The 21,098-nt window shown below is 37.6% G+C and overlaps 1 protein-coding gene across 1 annotated transcript; it reads left to right on the forward strand.

The window, feature by feature from the left end:
• Positions 1-3,654: 3,654 nt before the first annotated feature.
• Positions 3,655-11,402, forward strand: LOC143595186 (alpha-crystallin domain-containing protein 22.3-like). Its single transcript, XM_077074289.1, has 3 exons — positions 3,655-3,780; positions 9,908-10,134; positions 11,090-11,402. The coding sequence occupies exons 1-3, from the start codon at positions 3,764-3,766 to the stop codon at positions 11,260-11,262; spliced, it is 417 nt and encodes a 138-aa protein (XP_076930404.1). The 5' UTR covers positions 3,655-3,763; the 3' UTR covers positions 11,263-11,402.
• The last annotated feature ends 9,696 nt before the right edge of the window (positions 11,403-21,098 follow it).

The following is a 21,098-nucleotide window of genomic DNA, read 5'->3' on the forward strand; positions in this document are numbered from 1 at the left end:
AACACACGTAACATCAACAAAAATTGCAAGCATAGTGCATATAACAAAAAAGGTCCATTTTCATAAACTAAACACATCTTCAATCTTTTGTTTTGAATTTCGTTTGCTCTGGCCATGGCTTCTTGTTTGTTGGCGGATCTCAAAGGACCTGGAATGATATCTTGAGCTCTTATGCACAACGGGGTATCGAACCAACATACGAAACCACATCTAGATGCCTGCAAACAATGTATTGTGAAATCAAAATTAATAAAAATGAATAACCAAAAAAACACTCACACTCGTGCAGCAGTAAAATCTTCTGCTTGGATTTGCTTCGGTCCAAGAAGTGAATCATTGTAACATAACCATAAGAACAAATAACCCTTCCTTCGCTGCGTCGGTGACAAAGTGATTCCGACAATTCATTTGACAACATAGAAATTTTCTACTTTTGTTTTTTTTTCAACGGTAATGGGTTGATTGGAATGTTAACTGGTAAGGGATTATAGTAAACTAAATGAGTAATATACAAATTAATATATAGCCTTGACTACTTTATAGCAAGATATTAGTCTTGACGAGTTAACTACATATAAACTATTCGTATGGGTAATGTAAATCAGGTAAACTTATCAGGACGGGTTAATTACTAATAAAGTACTCTTATCGGGAATGTAAACAAGGTAAATTAATCACGAAAAGTTAACTACATATAAAGTACTCGTATACGTAACGTTTATCAGGTAAACTTATCGAGACGAGTTAATTACTAATAAAATACTCGTATGGTGAATGTAAACTAGGCGTTGACCAAGATCTACTCGTAACGACTAGTTGACCTATTAAACTAACCATTCCGGTTAATATATTGTAAAATTACCCGGTTCGATGTATTTGGTAAACAAACGCATCGTCGTGGTTAGTTTGATAAACTACTTGTTTCTCGTAAAGTTTTAAAATCTACTCGTTGTGACTAAAGGATTTATTATTTACTCGTGGACATTGATTAGGAGGCTAGAAACTTATTTAATCGTTACGAGTAGATGATTAGTGAAACCGGTCGTCATGGTTAGTTTATGGACACGTGGCAAGTTTTAACTGGTTATACAAACTACTCGTGTGTAATCGTAAACTATTCGTCATGACTAGTTTATAATACCTATTTTGAGAATTTGTTGGAAATGACACATAAAACCTGAAAAACGTATTTATAAACGCTTATTTTGAGAATTTTCCTTAAAAATAAACTTAAATTCATATATTGAAATGACTTAAAATATAAGAACCGTATATTAAATTGGTATTGGTAAGTGACAAATAATTCAAACAAGATATGTTAACATTAAGGGGGGGTTTGGCCTAGCTTATATTTTTGTGCTTATGCTTATATCTTTTTGAAGCTTATAGCTTATTTTATATCATTTGATAAGCCCTTTTTAAGTTTTTGGATTAGTTTATATTCTACAAGTTGATTATACATCTTTATAAGTTGTTAAGTCCATCATTTTTAATTTGTTATAGGAATAAGTTACTTCAATATTATTAATCCATCACCATTTGAAGGCAAATGAGTAATTTACCCCCTTAAACAAATAAGGTTCTTCAAATAAGCTAAATAACCATCTTCAAATAAGCTTCAACAAATCTAACTATCTATATAATTGTCTACCAAAAAATCCTATGTGTCGCTCTTACGTTGCACCCCCCACCTTCTAGAGCCACCATATTGCTTCATTTGTAAATGGTGAGCTCTCATTGATTTAGCCCGGTTTGACCCGAATGATTGTTATACGGGCTATAACATCTCAAGTAACTTTCTTTATTATTTTTGAAACCTTAAAATCCAATACCCATCTTATCTTATCAGACTCCCTCTCATAAAAACCTCCGTCTGTCCCTTCTCCGCCTCTATGTTGTGCAAGTGGATGAATGAGATTGAGGTAACTTTACCCGATGTAACGGTAATCGCCGGTGATCCCGGTTCGTCTCTGATTTATTTATTATTGTTTCATTCTGATTAGGGTTTTGTTTTAATCATCTCTTCCTTTCAATTGATGTTGCAGGTTGGGATTAAGGCAGACAACAACTGAAATCTTCACAATCACTAAGGTACAATGATTTTTATAATAAGCGCTTGATTGTTTCATATATAATTTTTGGCTGTATTGGGCATTTTTGTTGGTTGAGGTTTGATTGCTCTGTTTTGTTAGTTAGTTAGTGCATTAGGAAGTCCTGATCTTTCAGTCTATAATCTACAGTCTACGGTTATGGTGTATAGGTTACCGTTTAAGGTTTGTTGTATATATGCATGACTATTTTGGCCGAAATAATTTTATGTTAATTGATGGCTTTCGATTGTTAATTAATTGATGTGTATAGGTTACTTAATTGATGTGTCTAGGTTGTCGTTTAAGGGTTGTGTTGTTATATGTCATTTGTTATATAATAATGTTATCGTTTTTTGGTTTGTAAACCCTAGGGTGTTCTTATTTTCTATTTGTGTAATATCGATTTAACATTCAACAATATAGGTATTTGCATAGTATTATAGTGTTTTAGAGAATGTTCTTATTTCTGTGTATAAACTAACTAAAGGTTGGCAAACATTACTCATACTTACAAATAATGACCTCTCATATTCAACCATTTACTTCTGAGTAGTGAACCTGATCCTCTCACTAAATGATAAAAATCTAATACATGTTTTGAAAGGCAAAAGGATGAATGTTAGTCACTGCTCATTGAATTGCTTATAAATTTGAGAAAAGAAAACATTTAATTTTGATATTACAATTATTGTAGAACTTAGTTTACATTTAGTTATTTTCGTATCTTATAGCAAGAAGGTAAAATTTTGAGTAGCCAAAGCTACATTACATCATCAGTGGCATCAATATTACTATTTTAACCTTCAAATCTAAAGCTATTTATAATGTTGAATCATTTCAGGGTGAGGATGATGACGTTGAAGCAAATGATGAGGGGTCGCCAAAGAAAGTGATGTGATCAAAACTGTTAGCATTCTACATGGTTAGTTTTTTTTAAGGTCTACAGTGACAGACAAGTCTAATAGTGTATCCGAACAACTGTAACACCTAAACTTGAGTGCAGTATTGTTTGTATGGAAGTTTGTTTAGATTTCCCTTTGTACTTTCTCCTGTGTGTATTACACGGTTTTGTATTACCCGTGTTGTTTCGGTCAATGACATCTCACTATTCAGAAATGCGTTTGACGACTTCCTAAGGTAGTTGTTAACCTTTCTCAAATATGTGTATAATAACGAACCTCCCTGTTGTTTTCACAAGTAGTATTTTTTTTAATCGATCGTTAAAACTTTAAAAGGGTATAACCGTTAATATCATTAAAAAAGTCGAATACAAGAAGATTTTTTTTGTTGAAATATGCGATCTCACTAATATAAAAAATAATACATTCACAATAACATAAAAAAATTTAAAATAACCTGCATAACACGCAAGCTAAAAGTTAGTTAGCTTATATAAGCTTATAAGCCTAAGCTAAAAAAACTAAACCAAACACAAAATAAAGCTTATTTAAAAAAAAAAAGAAAAAAACAGTTAAAAAAGCTATAAGCTTTGGTAAAAAAGCTAGGCCAAACACCCCCTAAATATTTTTGATTTCATAAACCCTATATAAGTTTCATAAACCCTATATAAGTTGCAACGTTAACACACATACTCACAAAGCAATTAACCTCACAGCTGCTGATTACTCAAGAACCAACCAAACCCACTTGTTCTTTCTCCGAATTCTTCAAAGATGGCTGCTCAAAACACGTATGCTCTTAAACCCATCTCCAAGATTCATTTTTTATTTCAATTTTGTGTTTTTCATGGGATTTGCTACAAAACCATAGTTTTTAATTTGGTATGGAATCGATTGACTGTTGATCTTTGTTGGTGCTGTTTTGGGTACCTACATTTGCGGATTGAACCCTAAATTCATGTGTAAATTTCTTGCTAATTTGTTTATTTCGATTGTTCTTTAGTTTCGAATGTTGATCTTCCTGTTGATGATTTAGGGCTTTGAAATTGTTTTCATGATTATGAATTTATCTATAAAAAGTTATTTTTTTTAATTTTAAAATTATCAAAATAATATTGAAAATTAATATTTTGGTGTGTTTGTATTAAAAAGAATATATTAGTTAGCGTTTATTTTAATTATCTGCTTTTTTTTTTTGAACGGCCAATAAAGAATATATATATATATATATTTATATATATAAAAGATACAAGGTCAAAAAAAGGACCCAAAATCACACACGAGTATAACACCTGAAAACACCAACTAATAAATATTCAAATTTCAAAGCGTCTCCACTTCTCCCAAGTTAGTGCCCTTCTTTTAGACCGTTTTTTTATCCATAAAAACGCTAGCGACTTGATGTCTCCAAACAACCTTCCCCAATATCGCCGGCCTCCCGTTAAACACAACCTCATTTCTAGCCTTCCAAATTACCCACAATGCGGTGAGACAAACCCCTTGGAACATCTTTTTGTCACTATTAAAGCCCGAATACTTGTGCATCTCTAAGATATCTCGGACACTTATGCATAGCAATTTGGTATATTACACCAAAGTGCAAGTATTTGTCACACATCTTGTGCAAAACCGCATGAAGTAAAAATATGCTCCACCGTTTCATCTACCTCCCCACCCAATACAATATTCCTTTTTGCCAATTCAACTAACAAGGCCACACGTTCCAGCCCCACCTGCCAGGCGAGAACACAAACCTTCTTTGGAATCCAATTGTTCCAACTGGAGACCCAAGTCACGTCCGGATAGCACAATTCCCCCCGCATTTTTTAGTGCTATTAATTGAAAAGTCGTCTGATCCGTCTAGAGCCCATATTAATCTGTCGATCCCATCCCCAACGGTCGCCCCGCTACAAAGGATTAGAAGTTGCCTAAACTCGTTGATCTCATCAGTCGATACCAATTGCCTTTACCAACTCCAAACCCCACACAATTCCTTTTCATAAATTACCAACCGGTCTCCCACTTTGCATTCTTTCATGCGTTCAAGCTTAAACAATAAAGGGAACCGGTCTTTAAGCGGCGATTCCCCGATCCAATTATCAACCCAAAACGTTGATTCTGACCCACTTCCGATCATCCACTTCATGTTGGACCATAAGATAATACCCAACAAATCAAAGGAAACCGAAACATTACCTATATTCCTCCATGGGCCGCAATTGCCATTCTAACCGGAATAAAATTCCACGATCTCGCTGTGTGGTGAATCACCCACACCACTTTACACCATAACCCATTTTTCTCTTGTTTAAATATCCGCCACCATTTTGCGAGCAAAGCCAAGTTCGCGATCAAAAGCGAACCCAAAGCCAAGTTCGCGATCAAAAGCGAACCCAAACCAAGGCCGCCTTTCCCAACCGGGGCAATGACTTTGTCCCAGGCTACCCAATTTATTTTTGCTTTGTCTTCTGTACCACCCCAAAAAACACTTTTCTTATTCGCTCCAGCTTCCTCAATATCCCTTTCGGAGCACGAAATAACGAAAAGTAATAAGTCGGAAGCGAATTTAACACCGATTTTATAACCATTAGCCGACCCCCAAACGAAAGGTTTTTCGCCTTCCATCCGGATAGTCGTTTTTAAAGAGCTCAGTATCGGGTCCCAAGATTTAATCAAGTTCATGTTCCCTCCAACACTTCAACTAAGATGACAGAATGGCAAAACGCCCACCCTACAATGTAGGATCCGAGCTATCCCCAACACTTCCCCGTTGTCCACCTTCGTTCCAAAAACCCGACATTTGTTTAGTTTTACTTTTAGGCCCGATACTGCATGAAAAATCCGCAAAATTCTTTTCAAGTTTATCGCGTTGGCCGTGTTCCACTCGCCCAAGAACACCGCATCATCCGCATACAAAAAATGAGACAAAGTTGTACCATTATGCCCCACCCTTATCCCGCGAAATAAGCCTTTCGACACTGCCTCGTTTAACATACCTCCATAGCTATCAGGAACAATAATGGTGATAACGGATCCCCTTGGCGGATCCCTCTGGTGCATTGGAATTCGCGAGTTGGAGACTCGTTAACAAGAACCGAAGCTCGAGCCGAAACTATAATGGCATTTACCCACCTCCTCCACCGAGTTGGGAACCCCATCTGGATCATAATCGAGTCCAAGTATCCCCAATTAAGCGAGTCATATGCTTTATCAATATCCACTTTGAACAACATACCCTTCATCCCCGACTTATTTAACCAAGCTACAACTTCATTTAAAATTAGAGGACCATCTAGAATACTCCGATTTGCCAAAAACGCAGATTGTTCCACCAATATAAGCCCTCCGATTATTGATTTTAGCCTCCCGACCAAATCTTTTGACACCACTTAATACACCCAATTAAACTTATCGGTCTAAAGTCTCCGCTAGGTCCACTGAATCTTTTTTCTTTGGGATTAGAGCAATAAATGATGACATGCTGCCCCAATTGAACGAGGAGCCCAGAAGAATTCGTCAAAAATTCTTATAAAATCATATTGTAGATAGACCCAACACGTTTTAAGAAATTTAAAATTATACCCGTCCGGGCCCCGGGTCCTATCTTCAGCATCCCAAACCGCATTCTTTATTTCATCTAACGAAAACGGACGAGTCAACCCCTCCATGTCACCCTCCCGAATTCTGACCAAGTTCGGACAAATTAGTTTGGGTCTATGCATTACCGGGTAAGCAAATTTTCTAGAAAAGAACTCAAAACTGGCCTCTTTCAATAACAACGGGTCTGTGACCCATTCCCCATTTAGTAATAACCCATGCATGCGGTTTCCCCACACATTGAACCATGTAACACGTTGTCGGTCTCGTAATGAACACTGACTTTGTGGGCACACCCCTAGGGTTTCTTCCATATTGGACCACACTTTTGTAAGAAACCCCACCCACCTCCGGTGTTACCGTAGCTACCTTCTCAGCACTCGCATTGTTCCCACCATCGGTACCACCTTGGTTTGCTGCTTTTCAAACCCCTTGTCGTTGCTCCCTCCCAAACCTTGCCACCCTCACCGTCACTTTCGAATCCAAGATCTTCATCTCATTAAGAGTCCCCACCATACCGCGAACGTCCTCCACCCCCTTGAATCTGATGAAACTGAAATAATCTCCCCACTTATCCTTCTATCTAGCCATGTACGCATCCGTCATCTTTTCGAGACCTTGAAAAGTACTCCGAAGATGTGAACTCGTCGTCTCTTTCGGGAGTTTTGTCACCATAAATGAAGTCTCAGATTGATGCCGGTTCTGGTAGTTGACCTCCTGCCATTCACCCTCCTTCCCTTCGCTACTATATCTTTGTGCACCTTCCATTTTTTTGCTTAACAAGCCTATACATATGATCTTGCAAATCAAAAGGTCATCAAAATTCTGTAAAAACATTTTTATTAATAATGTGGAAATTTTTATTGTTTTTAAATGATATTTGTGTCCTATTAAATGTTTGTTCTTTATTTCTTGAAACGTATTTTTTTTGGGCAAGTTTGAATGCTTAAACTCAAAATGAAATTGAAAATTGGGCCTTTTTATAATACTTTTGTGATTTTATCTAATGTTTTACTTATTGAAAGTTAGGGTTATTTTAATTATCATTATCATAATTAGAAATAATTTGATTAGGGTATTTTTATAAATATCTCCAATATATGTAGGCTTAAACGCGGTCAAAGTTGGGCCGGTTTAGGGGAGGCGCATGATAGGGTTTAGCCGGCCTTAGTCCTCGTGTGCCCATTTGGGCTTAACTTCTTGATAAAGTTACCAAGGGTGTAACCCTAATTAGGTTTCCTATTTATATCTAATTCTACTAGTAATCTTGTATCACTCAATAATATGAAACCCTAGTTGGTGCCCATGGATGTAGGTCATTCTAGACCGAATCACGTTAAATCCTCGTGTTCTTTATTTTCTTCGTGTTTGAGTTCTGTTCGTGTGAGTGCCTTAATCCCTAAGACCCAATGTACTCTTGCAAATCATTTGATCAACAATAAACAATTTCCTTAATGGGCTTTAATTTTTTTTATAAGGGGTATTCAGTTGAACTATTATATTCTGTTTGTGAACGCGTACGTTCTAACTTTATTAAATGGCAAACAAATTGGTATACTAATTTCTTCAAAAAGATTTGATATTACAAAGTTTGTAGAGTCCACTGATACCATTGAGATCAGACAAGAAAAAAGGTTACACTATCTCATTGCTTGGTTTTAAAATGAGCGCATAATGCGCTGATGTTCGATCGCATCACAACATTTTTTGCGTAGCGAATTAGCGATTACATGTTGTGCTGATTTCGCGCTGGTTGCGGTGAAATCGAGTGAGACGAATATTGCGCTATGATGCAAACAATAGGTAATTTTTTTCTTATTTTTGAAATTGGGTTGATGAACTAAGAGCCGGAAGAGTTTTTTGATACATTGCTACTTACCTGGAGAAGATGAAGAGCGACAATGAAGAAGGCAAGGGAGCCGATGGAGAATACTCGGATTAGGAAACGTTACGGCTGGACTATAAAACCCTAAAAAGTCTTCAAAGTTCAAACCTCATATAATCAATCCCTATTATTTCTCCTCTTTTCAAGCGGCCTTTTTTATATTTTAGTATTCCTCTTTTATTTGACGAATTTAAGCCTTAGTTACTATAAAAACTCAACTTTTTTCATTCACAAAGTTTTTATTTTCTTTAAAATGTTGATTAATGCATTTTTAATTATAAAGTTTACTTATCTTTTGTTATTATTTAACTAAATTACTTATTTTAATAATATGTATAATTATTTTTTTAGTATTTATTTTTAATAAATAATGCATCACATACATGATGCGCTCGCATAGCGCAAAATGCATTGCACATCGGATTTTAGGACGGAACGTATCGGAGCGCATAACGCAATTTAAAACCAAGTCTCATCGAGAACGTGGTCCAGTCTTCTTTTTTTTAATCTCATTTTAAAGCTTACTCTTTTTTTGGTATGGTGATCTTAGTTTGGTGGAAATAGTTACAAATCTAAACAGGCTATGAGGTGTTTCTTATTTTTTTTCATTGTATTAATGAAGTTTTCTTGATTTGTTGATGTGCCAACTGCCAACTATTCATACCTACACGTGCTCGTGTGTGCACAAACTTGTACTCTGAAGTTAATTGTTTTCTTAGAATTTAGATGTTTTTCCTTCTCTCATTGTAGTTTAAGTTGTAGCAATTTTTATAAAGCTCAAGTTAAAGTTGCTTGCTTCAATCATCTAAAGTTTTCATAATCGTTTTAGGTTTTATGATTGTTGTCCAAATTTGGCTATATATCTTGGGTAATGAAAGCTTTCTTTCTTTTTTCTTTTTGGTTTTGGTTTTGTAGTTTCTATATGACCTCCGGTTCACATATTCTTTTTATATCTTAACCAAGATTTGGTAGATTTTCCTCTCGACATTTAGCTCAAACGATTTAAACTTTATTTATTATTCTCTTTGTACCTTTTATGCTTACTTTAATGGTATCTTTTATTTGTTTTGTGTTCTTCGTAGTTATGTATGTATGCATTTATGTGTGTGATGGGATTTTTTTGTCAAAATTTTGACAAATTAAGTGAACAGGTTGTGAATTTAAGATCTAAATTTTTAACGTATATTTTTTTTGGTTAGTAAATTCTATATACATCCTGTTCGCATATTATTTGTCTGTCATTATTAAGACTTGGTAGATTCACTCGCCGATATCTCATTTCATTTAAGCTGAAAGGCGATAATGTTACTTTTTTATAGTCTTATATTTGTTTTTGTTCTTCCTATTATGTATGTATGTCTGTATGTATGTGTGTGTGACGAGATTTTTATTTTCTAAACTTTTAACAAAATAAGTGAACGGGTTGTGAATTTCAGATCTAACATGGATATTGGCAATCAAGTTCCAAAAGTGGTTCTTCTGCCTGAATCACTTACCATGGAAGAACTGAACCAAATAATGTTGATCGCTAAAAAAGGAATAGCAGTTTCAGGATGCGCTGCTAGTGACCGAATTAAGCCACTTATCGGGTCATTCGTTGTTTCTGATAAAGATGACGGTTTCGTGTTTCGTGTGGCTCTGCCAGATGTTGAGAAGAATGAGAGTAAGTACTAAGTACCTTCCCTGTACTTGAACACGATCTGTATTTCTTATTTGTGTGAAAAACTCAAAACCATCAACCCTATCCCACGCACAGTTAAAAATGTGTAACCTAAACATGACTTGGTTGACCCGTTTGTTTAAATGTGCCAAACGGGTTGGCGGGTATTAATAAAGTTGTAAACATGTCACTCGGGTTGGTGGTTGGTAAGTAATCGGTTAAACGGGTCCTAAACATGCTAGTGGGCTGACATGTTTAAACAGTTAAAACAGGTCACTCGAATATGACCCGTTTAACCCATTTATATAAATGTGTTAAAAGGCTTGGCGAGTAATAATCAAGTTGTAAATATGTTAATCGGGTTGGTTGGTTTTTAAAAACAGGTTTGGGGTCGACCTTTTAACTAAACAGGTTAAGCAGGTCAACCTGAACACGTGACTGTATTTATCCCAATGAGTCAACTGTCAAATGGGTTGACGGGTAATAACCATGTTGTAAACATGTTAATTGGAGTGGTGGGCTGTAAAATTCGGGCTAGACGGGTCAAAAACGGGTTAGTAGGTCAACCTGTTTTAACTTAACAAGTCACAAGCGGAACACACCTGTATAACCATTTATCTAAGTGTGACGTGTTGACGGATAATATTCAAGTTCCAAGCCCTAGTTTGTGACAAAAATTACAAGCCCTAGTTTGGTCAGTTTGAATCAAGTTTTTTCTTTAAAAGTCTTAAATTTGTACATTACTATTTAAAATAATAATAGATACACATAATGGGTACATTCCATGGATAAAAAAGGCATAAAATATAATTGGTGGCTAAACAGCTGATTTAACTCACACGACTCATTTCAAGTTTCAAACCGGCTGACTTAATTTTGTTTGGACAGTTCAATCTGTTTCAATGGTTTATGAACACCCGCAATTGATTCGTTTGTATTTACATTATTTAATTTGCAGACGTCAAGTGTGTTGTTGAAGATGACAGAGCAGTCACAATCAGTGGATCAACGAGCAGCGGTGGGAATTCGTCGGTTTCATTCAAGTTGCCTGCGGACGTGAACCCATCAACCTTGGAACACGTGTTGAACGACGGGGTTCTTGAAGGGGTTGTTAAGAAGAAACAGGCTTGATGATGGTCATAGGTTTAGCAGATGTTTGTTGTGTTGTTAAAGACCATAGGCAGGTTTTTCTTGGATTTAAATTTTGAACTTGCTGTATTTGAGAATTTTTATTGGCTCCTTTAACGAAAGAAAATACAAGAGTTTTAGGATTGGAATGTTTGTGATTTTGCGATAAGATTTTTGAAAACCGATCGATTTTGGTTTTTCTGCTTTTAAATATTTTCGGTTTTAAGTTTGTTCGGCTTTGTTTTTGTTTTTGTTTTTTGTTTTCCAGTTTTTGGTCTTCTTAATAGGTTTGTTTAGTTGTAAGTTTACTGGGTTTGAAAATTTTGGGCTAAAATAGTTGCCTAAAATAATGAATTTAGATTTTTTTTGGTTTAATAGAGTAGGATCTAATACAATAATTGCTTATCATACATTATACATTACGTACATGATTACCAACACCCTTGATTTAAAAAAACATATGGTGGTAGAATTGTAAATTTTTTCAATTCGTTTCCATCCTAAATAACTGTTACAACCATTTAACAAACATCACCAATGCCATTGCAAACTCCACTTTAGTTGAAATGAAAAAACTGAAAATTGATTTCAACTGATAAAAGTCTAAATATGTTCCAGATTTGTTCATATGATGAAACTGATGACCAAACTGATGGTCGATTGATGATTATTTGATGATTACGATATTATATGAGGTGATTTCAATGTTTAATTTCATGTCACAAAAAGTTTAATTTTCATATCTGAGCTTGTGAACGTTTATAGTTTTTGCTATGAGTGTTTAAAGTTTTGTTATGACTTTCTTAGATTTTTGTTCTGAATTTCTTAGATTTTTGTTATGAACGTTTTAAGTTTTGTTATGAACTTCTTAGTTTTTTGCTATGAACGTTTTTAGTTTTAGGAAAATTGGTTTTTATTGGTCCCAACTATTTTTTTTTTTGCTGGCGGTGGTCCCAACTTTCATTTTGGATGGCAACAGTCCCAACTTTCACATACGTTGAAACCACCAATCCGCGACTAACGGATTACAAACTCCGTTAATTAAAATCTGATGTGTCGTCCTAGTTGTCAAAAACAGCTGACTGTGCATCCTACACGTATTAAAACAGTTGATTGTGCATCCTACGTGTATTAAACCTGATGTAATATAAAGATTATATATATATATATACACACACACACATAAAGTATTTTCTCTCTCTCTCTCCTTTCACCATCAAAACTACCACCACCCACCTCCAAACCAATCTCCGGCAACCACCGGAAATCACCGCGTGACCAATATCCGGCAACCACCCCGTGACCACAACCATCGCAGCCTATCACCACCACCACATAGATACGGAGCTTTGCAGATCTGGTTTATGTGTGACGGGAACTTCATAATCGGAACCGCATAGATATGTGCAGATAGGCTTGTTTTATGTATGTTTTGGTTGCTGGAAATTGGCGATTAGGGTTTGTACGGTTCTGCTGCGACGGTGTTGACTCGAGGTCGTTGGCCAGAAAAACGGATGCATCGGCGAGTAGGGCGGCGATGGTTGTGGTATTGTTCGAACAAGTACGGAGCGCGCGATTCCGGCTATTATAGTGTGGCGGTCCAAATTCAACCTATTCAGTGTTGCAGATGCTTGGTTTCGATTCAACCTGTTAAGTGTTCCTTGGTTAGATTTTACCCTTTTGGAGTTTGATTGTTGATATTAAAGTTTGATTTGTGGATTACTGATAATTAGGGTTTGTATGGAGGTCGATATTGGTGTGAATTGGGTGTGGATGCACAGTCAACTGTTTTAATACACGTAGGATGCACAGTCAGCTGTTTTTGACAACTAGGACGATACATCAGATTTTAATTAACGGAGTTTGTAATCCGTTAGTCGCGGACTGGTGGTTTCAACGTATGTGAAAGTTGGGACTGTTGCCAGCCAAAATGAAAGTTGGGACCACCGCCGGCAAAAAAAAAAAATAGTTGGGACCAATAAAAACCAATTTTCCTTAGTTTTATTATGAACTTCTTAGTTTTTGTTATGAATTTCTTAGATTTTTATTCTGAACGTTTTTAGTTTTGTTCTAAACTTCTTAGTTTTTTATGTTATGAACTTCTTATATTTTTGTTCCGAACGTTTTAAGTTTTGTTATGAACTTAGATTTTTAACTGAATTTCTTAGATTTTTATCCTGAATGTTTAAAGTGTGTGTTCGTTTTAGTCAGAACGTTTAAATGTATATAGTGTCTTCAATTTTGTTCAGAACACTTAAACTTTGGCTACATCTGCCCCTCTACTATTATCTAGTATCTAGTATTATTTTATTTTTAAATTAACATAAAAAAATAGATTTTTTTTCTAATAAAAAAACATAATCAATAAGCAAAATTTACATTTGTCTATATTTTCGATTGATTTTGAATTGGAAATAAAACTTCAAAAAATATTCGGAAAAGTATATGATATAGAAACCTATAATATCAATGCATAAAAAAAAGAAATACAAAGAGAAACACGCAAATCGAACCAAACTATAAAAAGTCCTCGTTATTTTGAAATAAACTATGTAAGGCAAATAGTACTAAATAAAAAAAGGAGCAATAACGCCCTCTTGTTTTATCAAGAGGGAAGCTATTGCTCATATTTTAGTTCAAAAACTATTTTGAACCCTAATTAGAGCTCAATCGAATGTATTATTCTGCAATTTCATAATCGATTGATGATTTTAAAGCCTCTTACACATCAATTCGACTGATTAAATTATCAATATTTGATCGATTTTGTAGATTCTTGATGCTCAACGACGTTCTATTTTGATTTTGATATATGATATTTCATAATTTAAACTCTGATTAGGGTTTAGATATTGAATGAGATAGAGTGCGCAGTTCAGAATTTCGATCATAATCCTTTTGTAATTGAAGAATTTGATCACGGACTAGTTGTGGGTTATATAGGAAATTACCACCACGTGTTATGTAATCTAACGCTTTGGAAGGTTGCGTACATAATGTACGATAAGCCACTATTGTACAATAACCTGCTATACTTATGCGCTAAAATATATACTTCGCTCGAACACATTATACAAGTTAAATGGTGTTTGACAATCACAAAAATTCCTTTTATTTTAGCTCTTTGATAGGATTAAAAAACAGTTTTCTAATAGCTCCAAATCCAGGCTTTTTAAAACGGTTCTTTGAAAAAATCAATAAGTCAATAAGGTGTTTTTAAACTCAATCTCAAACATGCTAATATAAAATGTCTTCTAAAGATGTTCAAGAAGATGGCTGAAGCAAAACTAAAATTCAATCCAAAGAGTTCAAAAACCACAAAATTATAATGCATTGTTTCAATTCAATTCAAGGGATTACGGTACATTAAATTACACATGTTAAATAATTTATCACTGAAATTGTTTCAATTCAATCAACATATGCTTTCTTCTGTTACACGTCTACCAATCCCATGCACACTTGATCGAGCCATGCATGACGTCCACCTGCATCTGGATTATTATTTAGTATTCGTTTTAATTATTTGTCTTTTACATTGTTTTGTTATTTGTGAGGGAATAAAGAAGATCGTGGGCAATGATCGGTTCTCCATCTTTGCATGTTCCAATTTAGTAGGAAAGTGGAAGTAGTGGTAGTTATAATTTGTACACTTTAAAAGGGAATTTCGTTTTTGAGTAATATTATGCAGAAAATTGTTCCAGTTCTCCCTTCTAAAACGCCTTCCTTTCTCTTCTTTTTTTGCTTGAACCGATCTAACCACATTAGTGGTATCAGAGCGGTGATCTTCAATGAATACCCGACATAAAGCTAATGAGCAATTCCAACAACACACTCAAGAATCCCTTGACAAACTCCAAGCCATGTTCGAAAAAATGATGGGGGGTTACCAGGCCCTCCATTCCACCGTTCAAGCCATCTAACAAAACAACTTCCAAGCTTCAAGCAGTGACCTAACCCATGGCCATAACAACCACCACTACTTGAAACTCTTCTTGGTCTGGTTCGCGGGAGATGACCCGATTAATTGGCTGTTCCAAGCCGAACAGTTCTTCAACTACCAGAAGGTTCCTGATGACGAGCACACCCACCTGGCCTCTCTCCACCTCGACGGCATAGCCCTTCAGTGGTACCATTGGTACACCAAATTTCGTGGGCCACTCTCTTGGGCAGAATTTTCCATTGCTCTCCTTCACCATTTTGGCCCGACTGACTTCGAAGACCCCTCCAAAGCCCTTTCCTGTCTCACACAGACGACGACTGTTTCAGCTTATCAAGAAGAGTTTGAGCGTCTCTCGCACCGGGTTGACGGGTTACCCTATGTTTTGCTCCTCGGTTGCTTTGTTGGTGGGTTGAAAGACGAGATCCGTTTGGAGGTCAAGATTAAGAAACCCCGGAATTTATCCGAAGCCATCGGCATCGCTAGCTTGGTGGAGGACAAGCTGAACCTCCAGTGTAAACCTTTTTCCTCCTCCAAAACCCTAACACCCTCTGCCCCACCCACTTCGACTGGCCTATTGGGCCATGGCCCATCCACACGCTTATCTCTACCGTCTCCTAACCCTATCCGTCGTCTTTCCGGACAAGAGGCCCGAGCCCGTCATGAAAAAGGGCTCTGCTATTACTGTGACGATCGTCGTTCCCCAGGCCAGAAGTGTACCAAGCCTCAACTCTTTATGATTGAAGATGTCCAGGAGACATCGGAGGAACCCCCCCCCCCCCCACCATCCACCGACGACCACCAGGCTGAGATTTCCTTCCACGCCATCTCCGGGGCTCTCACTCCTCAGATTCTACGCCTTCTCGGGCAGATTCAGAACAAGCAGGTGATCGTGCTCGTTGACGGCGGTAGTACCCATAATTTCATAGATCAAGCCCTGGTCGAGCGTTTCGGGTTGATAATGGATAAAGATATCTGTTCAAGGTTGTTTTGGCTAACCATGAACATGTCTCTTGTGCCGGCTGCATTCGTGGGTTAACCCTAACGATTCAAATGATCACGTCTGATTTCTTTGTTTTACTCATGGCAGCTTACCCTGTTGTCCTCGGAGTCCAGTGGCTAAAAACTCTCGGTTCAGTCGAGATTGATTATGACAAGCTTACCCTTGGGTTTCACCTAGCCGGCTCCTCCCATAAACTCCAGGGCCTTCGTGGCTCCGACTTGGCAGCCTTACAGTTACATGAAGCACTCCCCTCGCATGGCCCTGTTCTCCTGTTACAAATCAGCCTTGCCTCCACTGAGCCATCTCCCGAACCCACCCCTTTTCTCGAAATCCAACGGGTCCTCCATCGTTTTGCAACCATTTTTGAAGAACCCACTTCCTTATCACCTAGACGTTCCCAAGACCATAGTATCCCATTTTTTCCGGGAGCTCGCCCGGTCACAGCTCGTCCTTAACGGCAACCCTATCTTCAAAAGACTGAGATCGAACACCAAGTCAAGGAATTACTACACCAAGGGTTGATCCGTCCGATCCATAACCCTTTTACCTCTCCTGTGCTCCTGGTTAAGAAAGCGGATGGTTCGTGGCGATTTTGTATCGACTACCGTTCTCTAAATGACATCACTGTCAAAGACAAATATCCTAATCCGGTTATAGATGAGCTTCTCGACGAACTCCATGGTTCTTGTCTCTCTACTCCAAATTGGACCTCCGCTCCGGTTATCACCAAATCCGCGTGCACGATGATGACATCCATAAGACGGTTTTTCGCACTCATGACGGCCACTATGAATTTGTTGTCATGCCGTTTGGTCTCACAAACGCCCCTGCTACGTTTCAATCGCTCATGATTGACCTTTTTCGGCCTTATATTCGTAAGTTTATATTGGTTTTCTCTGACGGCATTTTAGTGTATTCAAAGTCTTTAGCGGATCATGTTGAGCACCTCACTATTGTTCTGGGCATTTTACAAGCTAATTGCCTATATGCCAAACACTCCAAGTGTTGCTTCGGGGTCCCGCTGGTGCATTACTTGGGTCATCTGATTTCGTCTGACGGGGTGGCGTTCGAACCCGCCAAGGTTTAGTCTACTCTATCTTGGCCAACACCGACCACTACCAAGGGTGTCCGAGGTTTTTGGGGTTGGCTGGTTACTACCTGAAATTCATCTAGGGTTTGGGGTTATTGCCTCTCTGTTACACCAGTTGGTGGGAAAGGGTCCTTTTGTTTGGTCAGCGGACGCCGACCAAGCCTTCAATTCCTTGAAGGTGGCTTTAACCCCCACCCCCACCTTGGGCCTTCCGGACTGGTCACTTCCGTTTACCATTGAGTGTGGCGCAAGCGGGGTGTGTAACTGTGTATCAGGGCCGTTTTGACCTAGAAGGGCAAGCCACTTGCTTATTTTAGCGCACCCCTCAAAGGATCCATGTTATCGTGGTCAACGTACGAGAAGGAAATGTTGGATGTTGTGCGGGCGGTGCGTACGTGGCGTCACTATTTGCTTGGTCGACCCTTTGTGGTTAAAACTGAACATATGAGTCTTAAATACCTGCTGGAACAACGCATCACTACACCTGCACAAGCAAGGTGGCTTCCCAAACTCTTGGGATTTGATTACACTATTGAGTACAAGAAAGCGGTCACCAAAAAGGGGGCAGATGCTCTCTCTAGACTTCTAGAATATCACTTTATGGTTGTATCCCACCCTTGTTCCACCATTTGGCAGGACATTCAGCAAGAGGTACAGTCTGACCCATTTTTTAATAACTTATCTCTGGGTTCGACTAGCGGGGTTTTAAAGCACTTGATTTTCTGAGATGGGGTTTGGTTCCGGAAAGGAGTTATCCTTTTGAGTCCAACATCCCCCTTAACTGACAATGTCTTAAATCTATGCCATGCACCGCCCGAAGGGGGTCACTTTGGGTTCCAAAAAACCTTGCATAAGGTTAAACAAAACTGTTGGTGGATCGGTCTTAAAGAGCGGGTTAAGAGCTATATCAAACACTGCCAAGTTTGCCAATATTTCAAGTCTGATAGTATGTCACCAGCTAGCCTTTTGCAACCCTTGCATATTCTGGAACGGGTATGGGACAATATCAATATGGACTTTGTTGAAGGTCTTCCTAATTCTAAAGGGTTTACTGTAATCATGGTAGTAGTCGATCAGCTTTCTAAATACATCCACCTTGTTCCCTTGCGCCACCCTTTCACAGCTTCAACCTTGGCACAAGAATTTCTTACGCATGTCGTTAAACTTCATGGTTTCCCCAAAACAGTGGTGAGTGATAAATATGGTCTTCACAAGCTCCTTTTGGCAATCTCTGTTTAAACTCCAAGGCACTACCCTATGCATGAGTTCTAGCTACCACCCTCAAACGGATGGCCAAACCGAAGTGGTTAATCGCATAATCGAACAATATTTGCGTTGTTTTGCAGTGACCAACCAAAGAAGTGGGTGGATTGGTTTCCTTGGGCCGAGTACAGCTACAACACCTCTATTCATTCTTTTTCAAAGATGGTTCCTAAGGTTGTTTATGGGCGTACAACCCCTAGTCTTCTTCCGTACCTTCCAGGAACAACACAACATCAAGAGGTCGATGATATTTTACGTGATCGTGAGGGCATTCTGCAACAACTTAAGAAGAATTTGGTTGTGGCCCAAAACCGTATGAAGGGTCAGGCGGATAAGAAGCGACGGGAGGTTCATTTTAATGAAGGTGATCTCGTTTTTGTTAAGCTACAACCTTACCGCCAGATCACGCTTGCACAAAGGTCGTCTAACAAGCTGGCACCAAGGTTTTTTGGGCGATACAAAGTTCTTCGGAGGGTGGGCAGGCTGCCTATCAGTTAGAATTGCCGCCCAATTCGTTAATCCATGACGTTTTCCACATTAGTCTTCTACGCAAATGTGAAGGACCATATACTACCCCTAGTCCAATGGTGATTAACGACACTACTCTCACGCCTTCGCACCCACAGCCGAAGTATGTCTTGGATGAAAGGGTGATCCAAAAAGGTAAATACCGTCCTCGTACAGAGATCTTGGATAAATGGATTGGTCGTAGTAGGGAGGTGGCAACTTGGGAAACAAAGTGGCGGTTTGCAAAAGCTCATCCTGATTTTCACCTTGCGATACAAGGTTGGTTCAAGCGGTGTTGATTGTTACACGTCTACCAATCCCATGCACACTTGATCGAGCCATGCATGACTTCCACCTGCATGTGGATTATTATTTAGTATTTGTTTTAATTATTTGTCTTTTACTTTGTCTTGTTATTTGTGAGGGAATAAAGGAGATCGTGGGCAATGCTCGGTTCTCCATGTTTGCATGTTCCAATTTAGTAGGAAAGTGGAAGTAGTGGTAGTTGAGATTTGTACCCTTTAAAAGGGAATTTCATTTTTGAGTAATATTCTGCAGAAAATTGTTACAGTTCTCCCTTTTAAAACTCTTTTCTTTCTCTTCCTTTTTTGCTTGAACCGATCTAACCACATCATCTTCATCTAAAAAAAGGTAACATGAGATTGCAAGGAAGACTATAGAGACGAATAATGAAATTAGAACTAATTTTATGAAATTCCAGATAGAATCTCTTGTTAGAGATAAATTACCCTGGTGCTAAATAGCAAATCTAGATTATGAAGGATTACAGAAAAAGCATGCTAAGCCATAATCAACTAAGAAGCATAAAGAAATTGAGAAGAAGATAATTATTAAGAAGTTGAAGAATGTTGGTAAATCCGACGCAATTTCCATCTTAGGTGAACGAGTCATGGTCTCGCAAGGCACTACTGTAGAGCTCTTTAGGCCTGCCACTGTCTCAATCGATAAAATATGCAAACTGGTATGATGAACAAGAACTGAAGAACAAGAGATTGAATTGAACTTTGTGATATTAATAAACCGTATCGTTTACAAAGGAGTCGATGGGTTTATATACCCAACCAATAGGCATAACATTTCAATAAAATGTCGTGATTCTAGCGCTAATAACTGTAAATCAGTTTCTAACTTTACATATGTACATACTAGGCCCTTCTACTTTAACAAATACATTAAACATACTTTCCACTAATGACACATTGATCACTATATTTAGTTTAACTATCAACACACTCCCCCTTAAACTAAGTAAAGTTTAAGAAGGTCTTCAATCTTCCTTGAACTTTCCTTGAACTCCTTTCACAATAGCAATGACTCTTCTTCACAGGCAAGATGAGCCTCTTCTTCCTTGTCTTTATCCTTCTCCTTCCATTTAGAACATTTTCTTACAAAGTATCTGTATTCACCACAATCAAAACATCTAAACCTGATCTTGTCTCCGCTTTCTTGATTCATACTTTCTTCACATCCTCTTCCACGGTTTTGATCACCACGCCTTCTTCCATAATGTTGACTATCTGAATTAGTGGCACTTGATATCAACAACCTTCCTTGATCACCGTACTCCATTTTTTCTAAAGTTTTAAGCCATTCTTCAAAAGCTATTATTCTTCCCAGTTCTTCTTCCAATGGCATCCTATCAATTTCTGAGTATTGTTCGATATTTTCCACGACTGGTAGATGGTTCTTTGGTACCGAGATAAGCAACTTCCTTACAATGTTCATGTCTTTAAGAGTTGCATCAAGACTTTTAAGCTTGGCATGTATACCATCACACCCCAACGTAGGGCCTAGAAGTGTAACCAATAGTTGGTACTTGTTTTGTAAATATATCATAGTTGAAGTTTTTAGAAGAAGACTTTGTTTATAATAAAATATTTATTTATTTTAAAAGCTTCTAGAATAGTGAATATCTGAGTGTTTGATTTACATATTCTGTTTAATCTTATTACAATATTTTAATTATTAAAAACTGAGCCATATTTATATAACGAGCATCTAACTCCATGAGTGAC

The sequence above is a fragment of the Bidens hawaiensis genome, unplaced genomic scaffold, assembly GCF_021521415.1.
Source record: "Bidens hawaiensis isolate Kalapana, Puna unplaced genomic scaffold, B.hawaiensis_p1.1 tig00044780_1, whole genome shotgun sequence".
Lineage (NCBI taxonomy): Eukaryota > Viridiplantae > Streptophyta > Magnoliopsida > Asterales > Asteraceae > Bidens > Bidens hawaiensis.